This window comes from Heterodontus francisci, chromosome 1, assembly GCF_036365525.1.
Source record: "Heterodontus francisci isolate sHetFra1 chromosome 1, sHetFra1.hap1, whole genome shotgun sequence".
In the NCBI taxonomy this organism is placed as follows: domain Eukaryota; kingdom Metazoa; phylum Chordata; class Chondrichthyes; order Heterodontiformes; family Heterodontidae; genus Heterodontus; species Heterodontus francisci.
This window is the reverse complement of record NC_090371.1, coordinates 77644094-77658687: the sequence shown is the minus strand read 5'-3', so window position 1 is coordinate 77658687 and position 14594 is coordinate 77644094. Positions and strand designations below refer to the sequence as shown.

Below are 14594 nucleotides of genomic sequence, written 5' to 3'. Positions count from 1 at the left end.
TGTAAACCCTCATGTTCTACATTTACTGTTACCTGTTCCTAAGTGCAATATCTACATTAAAATTCAACTGCCTTATCTCAGCCCAGCTATAAAACATCCAAGTACAGCTTCTTTCAGAACACTAGGAACAAGAATAGATCATACAGCTCACTTAGCTCATTACATAATTTAGTTGTTATAATTGCATGAGATTCTTGCATTCACTTTACAGAAAACAAAAACAAACCTTACCCTGAGGACAGGCTCTCCAAAATAAAAGTTCTCCTCTAGAAGTTTGCCCATTGAACTGAATGCATCATTACGGTGATCAAGAAAGAAGTTAGCCATCTTCAAAATTATGAAAAAGCAACAGTAATAGAACACAAATATACAAGAAGAGAGAAGCAATGCAAACTGTTATACCTCTCGTGGTCATCGACTGTCTTAAAATTTGTTTTAGAATATTATGTGCATTTTCTAACAGAACAATTTCAAAATCTGCAAGGGCAGATTGCAGGCTACAGCTGTCTCTATATATGCCAATCACGCTAGAAACTTACTGACCTGCAAGTCAAAAATGCCATAACTTAGCATGGTACAACTACCAGACCACATTCCAGTAAATAATAAACTGACTCCTATGTGCTTGTGTCAAAGACAACTTCAATCAAATTGAATATCAAGCTTGGTTGTAAAAATAAAACTCATAACTCAAAGCAAATAATAAAACAGTGCTTATAGAAGGATCCTTACACACTTTCTTAAAAAAAAATTTAAACAGATGTACATTTAATCTAGGCTATCATTGCTTGTTAACTATGGGGAGGGAGGGTTATAGGGAATCACAATCTTTATTTAAAAAATTATACTTAATTATGTTCTGCAAATCCTGATCTATATACCAATATGCAGTGATGAAATATGAAATAAAATGTTTCACATAACATACCTGTTCTGTGAAGTTAATTGCACCCATTGTCATTTCATCCTTTCCTCCACCTGTCATTATCCTCCCAGTGTAAGTAAGTTCTTCCAGGCTCACTGGATGAAACTTGAAGACTTGAGCAGAAAGAGTAAAAATTAATCTAGTGTATGAACAAACAATATTGCAGGAATAAATATATAGAATATAAAAACACAAAAATTAGACTTTCCAATAAAGGCCATTTCCTGAACAAAAGTGCATTTAAATGTAAAGTGGAAGAACAAGTAAAGCTTTTTCTTTAACTAATGGTGTATATTTTATGAGCAACAATATGACTAGGCAGAGTCAACACAGTTTTATGAAGGGGAAATTGTGTTTTTCAAATTTTAGAGCTTTTTGATGGTGTACCTAGCAGGGTGGATAAGGGGGGACCCAATGAATGTAGTATGTTTGGATTTTCAGAAGGCATTCGGTAAGGTGCCATACAATAGGTTATTGCACAAGATTAGGGCGCATGTGATTGCAAGTAATATATTCACATGGATTGAGGACTGGTTAACAGACAGAAAACAGCTTATAGGAATAAGTACATAATTTTCAGGATTGCAGGCTGTAACTAGTGGAGTACCACAAGGATCAGTGCTTGGGTCTCAGCCATGACTCAGTTGGTAGCACTCTGAACCCCCGAGTCAGAAAGTTGTGGGTTTTAAGTCCCACTCTAAGGCTTGAGCACAAAAATCAAGACTAATACTCTTGAGTAATACTGAGGGAGGGCTGAGCAGTCGGTGGTGCCGTCTTTCAGATGAGACGTGAAACCGAGGCTCTGTCTGCCCTCTCAGGTGGACATAAAAGATCCCATGACACCACTTAGAAGAAAAGGGGAGTTATCCCTGGTGTCCTGGCTAACATGTATCCCTCAGTCAACATCACAAAAACAAATTATCTGGTCATTATCACATTGCTGTTTGTGGAAGCTTATTTCCTACATTACAACAGTCATTACACTTCACAAGTACTTAATTGGCTGTAAAGTGCTTTAGGATGTCTGGTGGTCATGAAAGGTGCTATATAAATGCAAATCTTTCTTTTTATTTATGATCTATTGCAATGGCTTAGATGAGGGGACCAAGTTTGCTGATGATACAAAGAAAGAAAGCTGTGTCGGAAAATTAAGTTGTGAGGAGGTAGGAAAGAGGCTGCAAATGGACAGAGACCAGTTAACTGATTGGGCAAGAAGGTGGCAGATGGAGTATAATGTGGGGAAATGTGCTATTATCCACTTTGGTAGGAAGAAGGGAAAAGCAGAATTTTTTTTTAAAAAGGTAAGAGACTAGTCAATGTTGGGAGCTAGAGGGATGTGTTTGTCTTTGTACACAAATCACAGAAAATTAACATACAGGTACAGTAAGCAATGAGGAAGACAAATGGTATTTATTACAAGGGGGTTGCAATATAAGAGTAAGGAAGTCTTGCTGCAATTATATAGGGCTTTAGGGAGACCACATCTGGAGTACTGTGTACAGTTTTGGTCTCAGCTCCTAAAGAAGGATTTTACCTGCCGAAAGGGGGGGTGGGCAACAAAGGTTCCCAGGAATTAATTCCTGGGATGAGCAGGTTTTCCTATGAGAGGTTGAGTAGAATTGGCCTATATTTTCCAAAGCTAATTAGTAAATATATGCTGGCTTTACTTAAGGTCAAACTGTGTTTAACTAACTTGCTGGAGCTTTTTTGGTGAGGTAACAGAGAGGGTTGATGAGGGCAATGCTGTTGATGTGGTGTACATGGACCTCTAAAAGGCATTTGATAAAATGCCACACAACAAATTTATCAGCAAAGTTATGGCTCATGGAACAAAAGGGACAGTAGCAACATGGGTACGAAATTGGCTGAGTGACAGGAAACAGAGAGTAGTGGCTAATAGATGTTTTTCAGACTGGAGGAAGGTTTGTAGTGGAGTTTCCCAGGGGGTTGGTGTTAGGACCCTTGCTTTTCCTGACATATTAATGACCTAGACCTTAGTGTACAGGGCACAATTTCAAAATTTGCAGACGATATGAAGCTTGGAAGCATTGTGCACAATGGAGGATAGTGTAGAACTTCAAAAGGACAGGCAGATTAGTGGAATGGATAGACAAGTGGCAGATGAAATTTAATGCAGAGAAGTGTGAGTGATTCATTTTGGTAGAAAGAATGTGGAAAGACAATATAAAACAAAGGGTACAATTTTAAAGGGGGTGCAGGAGCAGAGGAACCTGGGTATATATGTGCACAAGTCATTGAAGGTGGCAGGACAGGTTAAGAGAGCAGTTAATAAAGCATACAGCATCCTAGGCTTTATTGTTAGGGGCACAGAGCATAAGAGCAAGCAAGTTATATTAAACTTGTATAGAACACTAATTCAGCTTCAACTGAAGTATTGCGTCCAGTTCTGGCGCAACACTTTAGGAAAGATGTGAAGGCATTCGAGAGAGTGCAGAGAAGATTCCAGAAAATGGTTCTAGGGTGAAGAACTTTAGTTAATGTGGATAGATTGGAGAAGTTGGGACTGTTTTCCTTGGAGAAGAGGAGATTGGATTGAAGTATTCAAAATCATGAGGGGTCTGGACAGAGTTGATAGGGAAAAATTGTTCCCATTGGTGGAAGGGTCAAGAACAAGAGGGCAAAGATTTAAGGTAATTGGCAAAAAAAAGCAATGGCGACATGAGGAGAAACATTTTCACGCAGCAAGTGGTTAGGATCTGGAAAGCACTGCCTGAGAGTATGGTGGGTGCAGTTTCAATTGAGGCATTCAAGAAGGAATTGGATTCTTCTCTGAAAAGGGAGAATGTGCAGGGCCATGGGGAGAAGGTGGGGGAGTGGCACTAGGTAAGCTGCTGAATGGCCTCCTGTGTGGTAATAATTATGTGATTCTGTTTAGAAGAATGAGAGGTGATTGCATTGAAACATGTCAAAGGGTAAATGCTGAGAGGCTGTTTCCACTGGCTGAAGAATCTAGAAGTAGGGACCATAGTCTCAGGTTAAAGGGTCAGCCATTTAGGACTGAGATGAGGAGAAATTTCTTCAGGAGGGTTGTAAATATTTGGAATTCTCTATCTTAGAGGGGTGTGGTTTCTCAATCATCAAGCTCATTCAAGACTGAAACTGACAGCTTTTTGGACACTATGGGAATCAAAGGATATTGGAGATAGGGTGGGAAAGTGGAGTTGATGTAAAAGTTCAGCCATGATCTTACTGAATGGCAGAGCAGGCTCAAAAGGCCGTTCAGCCTATTCCTGCTCCCATTTCTGATGTTCTTAACTTCAGTGGTAATTGACAAGTGCTAACATTGGCTTTAAGTGGTCCAATACATTTCAGCTTGGGCACTCCCAAGAGGAAGTGCAGTTTGGTTGATAAAAGTCTCGCTTCATATTTTCTTTTTCCTGAAAATGATGATTCATACCATGCCAGTTCCATCAACTCCACCATTCCCCAGTATCATAGCTAAGTGGTCATTTTTCATGCGAGTTTATAGCATGATTGGTTCCATGTTATTCAACCACAGGAGATGTCACAGCCACATCTGATCCTGTCCTCATCCAACATTCACACATGTACAGTTTGGCTATCCCTCGATTTAACCAGCCATGTTTAAATATGAGCATATTCAGGGAATTGATTATGTTACCAAAACAACTCAAGTAAGGTTAACATTTCAGATCAATTATCTTTCAGCCTCCAGTTCTGTGAAAGGTCATCACTCTCAAATGTTAACTTGATTTCTTGCTCCAGATACTGCTTTGTGTTTCCAGCATGGTCAATTTTTATTTCAGATTTTCAGCAACTGCAGTATTTTGCATTAGTTCCCAATATAACTTATCACATGGTGGAAAGCTGCACAGCAAACTTCTGCAGTAATAATGGCGGTGGCCATGGAAAGATAAGCTAAATGGTAAAGTGCTTCACAATGCGACATGAAGTCCTGTGACATTGATCACAAGTCGTGGGAGTCAATTGCCAGCGATCGCCAGAGCTGGCGGGCAACCATAAAGGGGGCTAAAGTGTGGCGAGTCAAAGAGACTTAGCAGTTGGCAGGAAAAAAGACAGAAGCGCAAGGAGAGAGCCAACTGTGTAACAGCCCCGACAACCAATTTTATCTGCAGCACCTGTGGAAGAGTCTGTCACTCTAATATTGGCCTTTATAGCCACTTCAGGCGCTGCTTCACAAACCACTGACCACCTCCAGGCGCTTACCCATTGTCTCTCGAGACAAGGATCCCAAAGAAAGGAAAGAAAGTGCTTCACAATAACCCATGATCTCTCATTTATTTTCTACTCACATGCAATGTTACTAATAACTTAGCTAATAAAACTAATTTTGCATTACCTGTTTTGGCTGGAAGTAGCGGAATTGCAACAGGTTCCAACGGTTCCCAACTCTCTTGCTTCAGGCTTTTCAGTGCTGACCATTTCAGTTCTGTTTCCTGCAACAACAGTTGTGGCCACATGTAAACAAAACATTCAAACATCATGATTCAAGAAAATGTGGCAATTAAAAGAAAGATTTAAAGTTAATCAGTGCTAACTAGTGTTGCATCCTTTAGTAACAAAAACAGAAAGTGCTGGAAATACTTAGCAGCTCTGGAAGCATCAGTGGAGAGAGAAAAAGAGTTAACATTTCAGATCTGTGACCTTTCATCAGAACAGTATTGCTGATACAGCAAAGTTCCACCTCCTGAACATAACATTTAAGCCCAAGCCCCTGTGCAAAGTCTCAATTTTGAGAGTGTTTTTTATTTTAAATTAACCCAAAACAAATATCTTATGTATTTGCACTTTAACCTGCACCCCACCTTGCCCTTCTCAGAACCATAATAGCGTCACATCATTCTCATCTTCCACATCATTGGTATGCGACTCATCTTCCACCATCTCTAACATGATCAAGCACATTTTCCCCTCCCCTCTCAGCTTTCCAAAACAAAAATCACTCCCTTCATGACACCCTAGTTCACTTCTTACTCTCCTTTCCCTGGCATCCTCCCATATAATCACAGGAAATTAAGCATCTGCCCCTTCACCTCCTCTGCTATGACTATTCAAGACTCAAACACTCCTCCAAGGTGAGACAGTGATTGATTTGTAGTTCCTCCAAGCTAGTATACTGTATTTACTACTCATGATAAGGTCTCCTCTGCATCAAAGAAATCAAATGTAGACTGGGCGACTGCTTTGCTGTTTGTATCTAGGGCTCGGGTTGGTCCAGGAAGCCGCTGCTGGGGGGATCAGGAGCCGGGAGCTGGCACTGCAGGTCGAGTGCTGGGAACTGGGAGACGAGGTTGGGGGTCGGCAGCAGGGAAACGGGACTGTGGTTGGGGCTACGTTGCTGGGGGTGGGGCAACAGTGCTGGGGGACGGTGACGGGGGTTGGGGGGATAGGACTGAGGATTGGGGGGCGGGACGGGGGGTTTGAGGGACGGAGGACGGGACTGGGGGGTCGGGCGACGGGGACTGGGGGGTAGGGGGGACGGGACTGGGGGTCGGGGGGACGGGACTGGGGGTCAGGGGGGACGGGACTGGGGGTCAGGGGGGACGGGACTGGGGGTCAGGGGGGACGGGACTGGGGGTAAGGGGGGACGGGACTGGGGGTAAGGGGGGACGGGACTGGGGGTAAGGGGGGACGGGACGGGACTGGGGGTAAGGGGGGACGGGACGGGACGGGACGGGACTGGGGGTAAGGGGGGACGGGACGGGACTGGGGGTAAGGGGGGACGGGACTGGGGGTAAGGGGGACGGGACTGGGGGTAAGGGGGACGGGACTGGGGGTAAGGGGGACGGGACTGGGGGTAAGGGGGACGGGACTGGGGGACGGGACTGAGAACAGAGCTGGGGGTTGGGGAACTGGGGGTAACGGGGGACTGGGGTTGTTCCTCTCCCTCCAAATATTAACTGAAACATTAACTCTGTCCCTTTCGCCACTGATGCTGCCTGACCTGTTGAATATCTGCAGCATTTTCTGTTGTCATGAAGATGAATGATTCTGTTCCAAAAGTTCAACTCTCACCTGCTGCTCCCCGGTCTCCACACAGAACGGCTGGACATGTTCATACTTGCCCCAGCCCCCAAGGTCCCGAGCTTTACTGACGGAGGGACCGGGATTGTAGAAACTGGGAAACAAGGAATAGGGAAAAGCACTCTCCATGTGAACAGCACTGACTGAACCCACGCAGCCACCGTCCCTCGCTACTGACAGATAATATCCCGCGACGCTGTGCGCATGTTCCAGCATTGACGGCCACCTTAACCAATGAAATCGCTGGCGGCCTCCCGCCTGCCTGTCTGACGGCAAAATGAGAGGCGGGGCCTTCGGGAAAGATTTCGTCCAACCGCAGTGGATTCAAGCACGTGACCTGACGTGGGTGTTTAGATCCTCCATGTTGGTAAGGACGAGGAGAGGCGGATTACCAAGGAAAGCGGGACGCTATCCGGCATGATGCTGTTGCTGGTCTCAGTAGTAGGATGGCACCGACTCACAATGTCCTGAAGCCAGCAGGGGTTGCCAACTCTATTTAGAGGCAGGGCCACGAGACATCTGAACTTTTCAGAGGGTTATAAATGTTACGCGACATGAAGTCCTGCCACATTGACCACAAGTTGTGGGAGTCAGTTGCAAGAGCTGGTGGAGAGCCATAAAGGCGGGGCTAAAGAGTGGCGAGTCGAAGAGACTTAGCAGTTGGCAGGAAAAAAGACAGAAGTACAAGGAGAGAGCCTACTGTCTAACAGCCCCGACAACCAATTTGCTGCTCCACAAACTACTGACCACCTCTGGGCGCTTACCCATTGTCTCTTGAGACAAGGAGGCCAAAGAAGAAGAATAAATGTTACACAAGAGCAAAGTACTGCATTTGCTGGAAATTTGAAACAAAGACCAGAAAATGCTGGAAATACTCAGCTGGTCTGGCAGCATCTGTGGGGAGAGAAACAAAGTTAACCTTTCAGATCAATGACACTTCATCAGAACTAAGGAAAGTTAGAAATGTAATATGTTTTAAACAGTTGAATGGGGAGGATGGGAAAAGAACAAAGGGTAGGTCTATGATAAGGCAGAAGATAACAGACCTTAAATGATGAAAGAGTTAATTGTATAGGGCCAAAGGGAGAGGCAATGGGACAAGAATAGAAACAAAAGATGTGCCTAGAGCTGGTGTGAATTGCAGAATGATGAGTCCTTGCAGGAAGCGGGGTGTGAGGAAGTGTAGTCGAGGTAGCTGTGGGAGTCAGTGGGCTTACAGTGAATACTTGTTGATTGCCTATCCACAGAAATGGAGACAGAGGAGGCAATGAAGGAGAGTTGGCAATGGACCATGTGAAGGTGACAGAAGGGTGGAAATTGGAAACAAAGTTGAAGTTTTCCATTTAAGGGTGAGAACAAGAAGTGGCACCAATAAAGTTATCAATATAGAAAAGAGGTGAGGGAAACCAGAGTAGGACTGGAAGAAGGACTGTTCGACATAGTCCACAAAAAGGCAGACGTAGCTAGGCCCTATGCTGGTACCCAAAGCAACACTTTTTTTATTTGGAAGCAGTGAGTTGAGTTGGAAGAGAAATTCAGTGTGAGTTCATCTAGGCAGAGGAGGGTGGTGGTGGATGGGGACTGGTTGAGTCTCCGTTCGATGAAGAAGCGGAGAGCCCCAAGCCTGTCCTGGTGGGGAATGGAGGTATAGAGAATTTGGACATCCATGGTGAAGGAAGACTGAAAGTAAAACACCTGCGCGTGACATCTTTTAGCATGCAGAAACTGTTGCACACCAGCTTCCACACTTACCTTGACAGAATAACACTTCGATCCAATGGCAAGGAAACAACAACAATTGGTTTGGGGGGGGTGGCGTGGTTGTTCTGCTATAGCCTTCGTCCACCGGAACAGTCATTGAGATATTTCAGATGGTGTGTCTTCCTGGGACTGTTCGACCATTGAGGACTTGATTGCCAGAGCCCCATCTGCTGAGTATTTTTAGGATTCTTAACAGGCCTTCACAGTAACCAAAGCAGCCCAGGACATAAAGAGTGAAGAGAAGACGGTTAGGAATTGGAAACTGTTAAAGTGACGAAGGGCAGTGGAAGAGTCACTGGATGTAGGAGACAAGAGAGCAAAGGGAGCAAAAAAAAAGTTGAGATAGGAAGAAAACAGTTCAGTTGGGCAGGAATAGGCTGAAACAATGGGTGGAATTTTATGTTGTCCCCTGCGGTGAGTTTGGAGGCAGGGAGAGCATAAAATTGGTGAAATGGTGGTGGGGTTGGGGGGCCCACCACTGCCGAAATTTAGTCTGGGTGGGAAGGCTGTGAATGGTGTTCTTGCCCCACTGCCAATTGAGACCCTTAACTGAGTAATTAACCCCTAATTAAGGGCCTCTTCATGCTGCAGCCGTAATTACCCTTGCAGCAGGCGGCCTTTTCACATGGGAAGTACGGCACGAAGAAGAAGAGTGGTTAGCACCGCAGCCTCACAGCTCCAGCGACCCGGGTTCAATTCTGGGTACTGCCGGTGCGGAGTTTGCGAGTTCTCCCTGTGACCGTGTGGGTTTTCGCCGGGTGCTCTGATTTCCTCCCACAGCCAAAGACTTGCAGGTTGATAGGTAAATTGGCCATTATAAATTGCCCCTAGTGTAGGTAGGTGGTAGGGGAATTGAGGGAAGGTGGGGATGTGGTAGGAATATGGGATTAATGTTCTTCTTTGGCCTCCTTGTCTCAAGAGACAATGGGTAAGCACCTGGAGGTGGTCAGTGGTTTGTGCAGCAGCGCCTGGAGTGGCTATAAAGGCCAATTCTAGAGTGACAGACTCTTCCATAGGTGCTGCAGATAAAATTGGTTGTCGGGGCTGTTACACAGTTGGCTCTCTCCTTGCGCTTCTGTCTTTTTTCCTGCCAACTGCTAAGTCTCTTCGACTCGCCACACTTTAGCCCCGCCTTTATGGTTGCCTGCCAGCTCTGGCGATCGCTGGCAACTGACTCCCATGACTTGTGATCAATGTCACAGGACTTCATGACGCGTTTGCCAACGTCTTTAAAGCGGAGCCATGGACGGCCGGTGGGTCTGGTACCAGTGACGAGCTCGCTGTACAATGTGTCCTTGGGGATTCTGCCATCTTCCATACGGCTCACATAGCCATCTCAGGCGCCTCTGGCTTAGTAGGGTGTATATACTGGGGATGTTGGCCGCCTCGAGGACTTCTTGTTGGAGATACGGTCCTGCCGTAGGATTAGTATAAATGGGTGGTTGATGGTCGGCACAGACTCGGTGGGCTGAAGGGTGTGTTTCAGTGCTGAATCTCTAAATTAATAAATAAGAACCACGCAGGCTGCTTCCATGCTGGTTGTGGGGGGGTGGGGGAGTCTTTCGTTCAATGGCACTTAGTGCCTGAACGAGGGACCTGGCCTCGGGAAGAGTGGGCCCTGCTGAGGGCCATACTCCCTGCCCTTGCTGACAACCCCCTTCATCACGACCATTTTGTAAAATTCTTTCGTGGGATATGGGCATCACTGGCGACACCCGCATTTGTTGCCCATCCCTAACTGCCCTTGACACCTGGATGGCCTGCTAGGCCATTTCCGAGGGCAGTTAAGAATGATGACCCATTGCTGTACGTCTGGAGTCACATATAGGCCAGGTAAGGACAGCAGATTTCCTTCCCAAAAGGACATTAGTGAACCAGATGGGTTTTCATGAGAATTGATGATGGTTTCATGGTACCATTACTGAGACTAGATTTTTATTAATTAATTGAATTTAAATTCCACCAGCTGCCGTGGTGAGATTTGAACCCGTGTCCCCAGGGCATTACCCTAGGCTTTTGGATTACTAGTCTCGTGACATTACCACAATGCCACCATCTTCCCCCGCCCCACGAGACCCCTCCTGCCCTGATCTACCTCGAGCCTGGTTCCACTGCCGCTCCTTGGTGTCTAGTCACTGCAGCTATAGCAGCAGCCACAGCCTCCACGGTGGCGCTGCAGCTGCCGGCTTCTGATTGGGCCGTGACTTCTGGCAGCAGGGTCATAAATTGTATGGAAGGCCTGCCACTGTCCAGTTGACTGCCTGCTTGGCACTAAATTCAGTGGGCCTTCAGTAAAGAGCCGATGCAGGGATCTCGGTGTTGGTTTCCCCCGGCACAAAATTCCACCCAATATGTCTACAGGCAGTTATGCTTGTTGATCTTGGGAAGGAGGTAGAAGTGGGCTTTTTGAAGTTGGGGAACAATGATGTTGGAGGCTATAAAGGGAAGATCCCCAGAGAAGATGAGATCAGTGACGGTCCTGGAAACAGTGCTGTTCAGTGGTGGGGTCCTGGTCCAAGGAGACGTAGGAGAAAGTGTCAAAGAGTTGGCATTCAGCCTCTGCTAGTTAGAGGTCTGTATGCCAGACAAATATAGCACCACCCTTGGCGTACTCAGGACCCCCCCCCCTCACCTTTTTTTCCAGTACATTGATGACTGTATCGGTGCTGCTTTCTGCTCTTGCCTTGAACTAGAAAACTTTAACTTTGCTTCCAATTTTCTCCCTTCTCTCACCTTCACACAGTCCATCTCCGACTCTTCCCTTCCTTGACTTCTTTGTATCCATTTCTGGGGATGGGCTATCAACAAACATTCACTATAAGCCAACTGACTCCTACAACTATCTCAGAAACACTTCCTCACAGTCTGCTTCCTGTAAGGACTCATCGTTCTGCAATTCACACCTGCTTTAGGCACATCCTTTGTTTCTTTTCTTGCCCCATTACCTTTACCCTTGTCCCTACCAACTAACTCTTTTATCATTTAATCGCTCCGGTTTTCCACCCTATCACAGACCTTCCCTTATGTTCTTTATCCCACCCTCCCCATTTAACCTGCCTAAAACCTGTTATATTTCTAACTTTTCCCAGTTTTGATGAAAAATCATCGATGCTGAAAGGTTAACTCTTTCTCCCTCCACAAATGCTGCCAGACCTGCAGAGTACAAATATTACAGCCCTAGGATGAGGGATAAACTGGCCAACTAGATATCAATCAGCCTAATTTCGATGGTGGGGAAACTTTGAGAGATAGTAATCCAGGACAAAATTAATTGTCACTTTAACAAATCTGTGCTGACTTTCATTTATTAACATTTTTCAAAGTCAAATTGTGTTTGACCAACTGAAGTAATGATGCGGGCACTGCGGTTAATGTGTGTATGAACTTTCAAAAAATGTTTGATAATGCACCACATAATAAACTTGCGAACAAAACTGAAGCCCATGGGATTTAAGGGGCTGTGACTGGCTATGAAAAAAGCTGAAGGACAGAAAGCAGAGGAGTGGAGAACTATTTTTCAGACTGGAGGGAAGTAGAGTGCTGTCCACCAGGGGTCAATGTTGGGCTCACTGCTCTTGATATATATTAAAACAAAGTGACTCCTGACAGTGCAGCAGCCCGCTGCTGTCATCAGAGTGCTGCAAGCTGCGCATATGCGCAAACGGGCTCCTGTGCTCGGAGATGCAGCGCATGTGCAGCCTACGTCTTGCCAGGATTAACTGGCTCGCTTCCCACTTCCCCCCCACCCCCCAGACGCTAGCTCTAGGCTGCGCCGCTTCCCTCCTCTTGGCCACTCGCTCCAAAGTTCGATCGTTGCCCACTGCGCCGCCTGAAGCAGCAAGGCGGACTGCGAGGGGTGACGGGCCGAGGAGAGAAATGGCACGGCCCGCAGCCTAGAGCTAGCATCTGGAGGAATGGCAGGGTGGGGGAATGCGGAAAGTGAGAAGCCGGAGAGTGGGATGGGGGGTAAAGAGAAGCGGGGAATTAATGGCTAGAGAGCGGGATGGGGGGGGGGCGTTGGAAGTGGGGGGTGAGCAGCCGGAGAGCAGGATGGGGAGGGGGGAAGCAGGGAGTGTGTGGCCGGAGAGCAGGATGGGGAGCGGAGAGTGAATGGCCGGAAAGTAGAATGGCACTGAAACCTCCCTGAATTACAGTGTGTGTGTGCAGGATTGTCAGAGGTGCTGTCCTTCTGATGAGACTTTAAACAGCACAACGTTCTCCGAGTACCAACCAAAACATGTCCATTGTGTGCTTCCATATTTGCTTATGAAATAACAGTCACTGCTCCTAAAGTAATTCACTTTAGGTGAATTATGACTAGATACTATATAACTGTCACATGCGCAGGAGGGAGCAGGGCACTGTTGGGGGTGGGATGGAGGCAGCGATAGCAACCTTTGAGGAGATTTTTGGGTTGACGTTTTTCTGTGATAAATTAAGCAGCACCATCTTTAATCCTGGCAGCTGCCTGAATATCGCAGACAGATGTTTCAGTGGAACAGGCTGCATTTGCGCACGTGCTAGTACAGCACCACCTAATGGTTGCATTCTCAGCAAACGCAGCCATATTAATAACCTGGACTTGGATACACAGGGCATAATGGCAAAGTTTGAGATGACACAAAACTCAAATGTAGTAAACAATGAGGAGCCTAGTAACAGATTTCAGGAAGCCATAGACAGATTGGTGAAACAAGCAGACATATGGCAGATGAGAGTTAATGTACAAAGTGATTCATTTTGGTGGGAAGAATAAGGAGGGGCAATATAGACAATTTTAAAGGGGTGCAGGAATATGAGACTGAGACTGTACGTAAACAAATTTTTGAAGGTGGTGGGACAAGTTGAGAAGGCTATTATAAAGGCATATAAGGATCCTTGGCGTTACAAATAGAGGCATAGTTCCATAGGATAAACAGCACAGAAATAGGCCATTCAGGCCAGCTAATCTGCTGGTGTTTATACGCCACTAGTCTCCTCCCATAACATCAACCTTATCTTAACCTTTCTTCATATCTTTTTATTTTTTCTCTGTGTACTCCAACTTCCTTTTGGCAATTATCTAAGCTATTTGCCTCAACCATTTCCTGTGGTAGTGAGTTCCACATTATAAACGTTCTTTATTTCTCCTTATTTTCCTGTTCAATTTATTAGAAACTATCTTGTATACATCAGCCCTAGATTTGGGTTCTCCCACAAGTGGAACCATTCTCTCCACTTCTCCCATTCATCATTTTAAAAACCTCTATCAGGTCCCCTCTAAGTCTTCTCTTTGCTAAAGAAAAACAAAGTCTCAACCTGTTCAATCTTTTTCAATAGCTGTAATCTCTCAGTTCTGGTACCATCCTTGTAAATCATTTGTGCACTTTCTCCATTGTTTCGATGTCCTTTTCATGGTATGCAGACCAAAACAACGCATGGTACTCAAAGATGCAGCCTGACCAGAGTCCCACACAAGTTTAACATAACTTGACTACTTTTGAATTCTGTACGCATATAAATATATCTGAATGCTTTGTTAACAATTTTAATTGCCTTGCTGATTTGTGCTGCTGCCTTTAATGATTTGTTCACCTGTATCCCTAGATTCCATTGTTCATCTATCCCATTCTGTTTCATATTTCTTTTAAGGTGTAGGTGATGTTTCTATTCCTGCAAAAGTGCATCACCTCACATTCATCAATATTAATTTGCTACTTAATTGTCCAGGCTGCAAGCCTTCTAGTGGCTTGTATCATTTTGCATTCTTCCTCAAATGTTAACTATAACCCCAAGTTTGGTATCTGGAAATGGATAGTTACTTGTTCCCAAGTTAAGATCCTTAAAGTAAATAATGAACAGTGGTCCCAGCACTGATCCTTGTGAAACACTGCTTTCTACC

The 14594-nt window shown here is 45.4% G+C and overlaps 1 protein-coding gene across 2 annotated transcripts in view; it reads right to left on the bottom strand.

Moving 5' to 3' along the window:
- Positions 1-7114, bottom strand: part of taf1c (TATA-box binding protein associated factor, RNA polymerase I subunit C) — a 30007-nt gene extending 22893 nt beyond the window's left edge. Inside the window, exons 1-4 of one of the 2 annotated variants that reach the window (XM_068052955.1) lie at positions 6944-7114; positions 5268-5364; positions 929-1038; positions 232-327 (exon numbers count right to left, since the gene is read on the bottom strand). In XM_068052955.1, the coding sequence (XP_067909056.1) occupies positions 232-327; positions 929-1038; positions 5268-5364; positions 6944-7081 (441 nt within the window). In that variant the 5' untranslated portion in view covers positions 7082-7114. The remainder of the gene's footprint in view (positions 1-231; positions 328-928; positions 1039-5267; positions 5365-6943) is intronic. The other variant, XM_068053037.1, reaches the window with a different exon arrangement.
- Positions 7115-14594: the final 7480 nt, after the last annotated feature.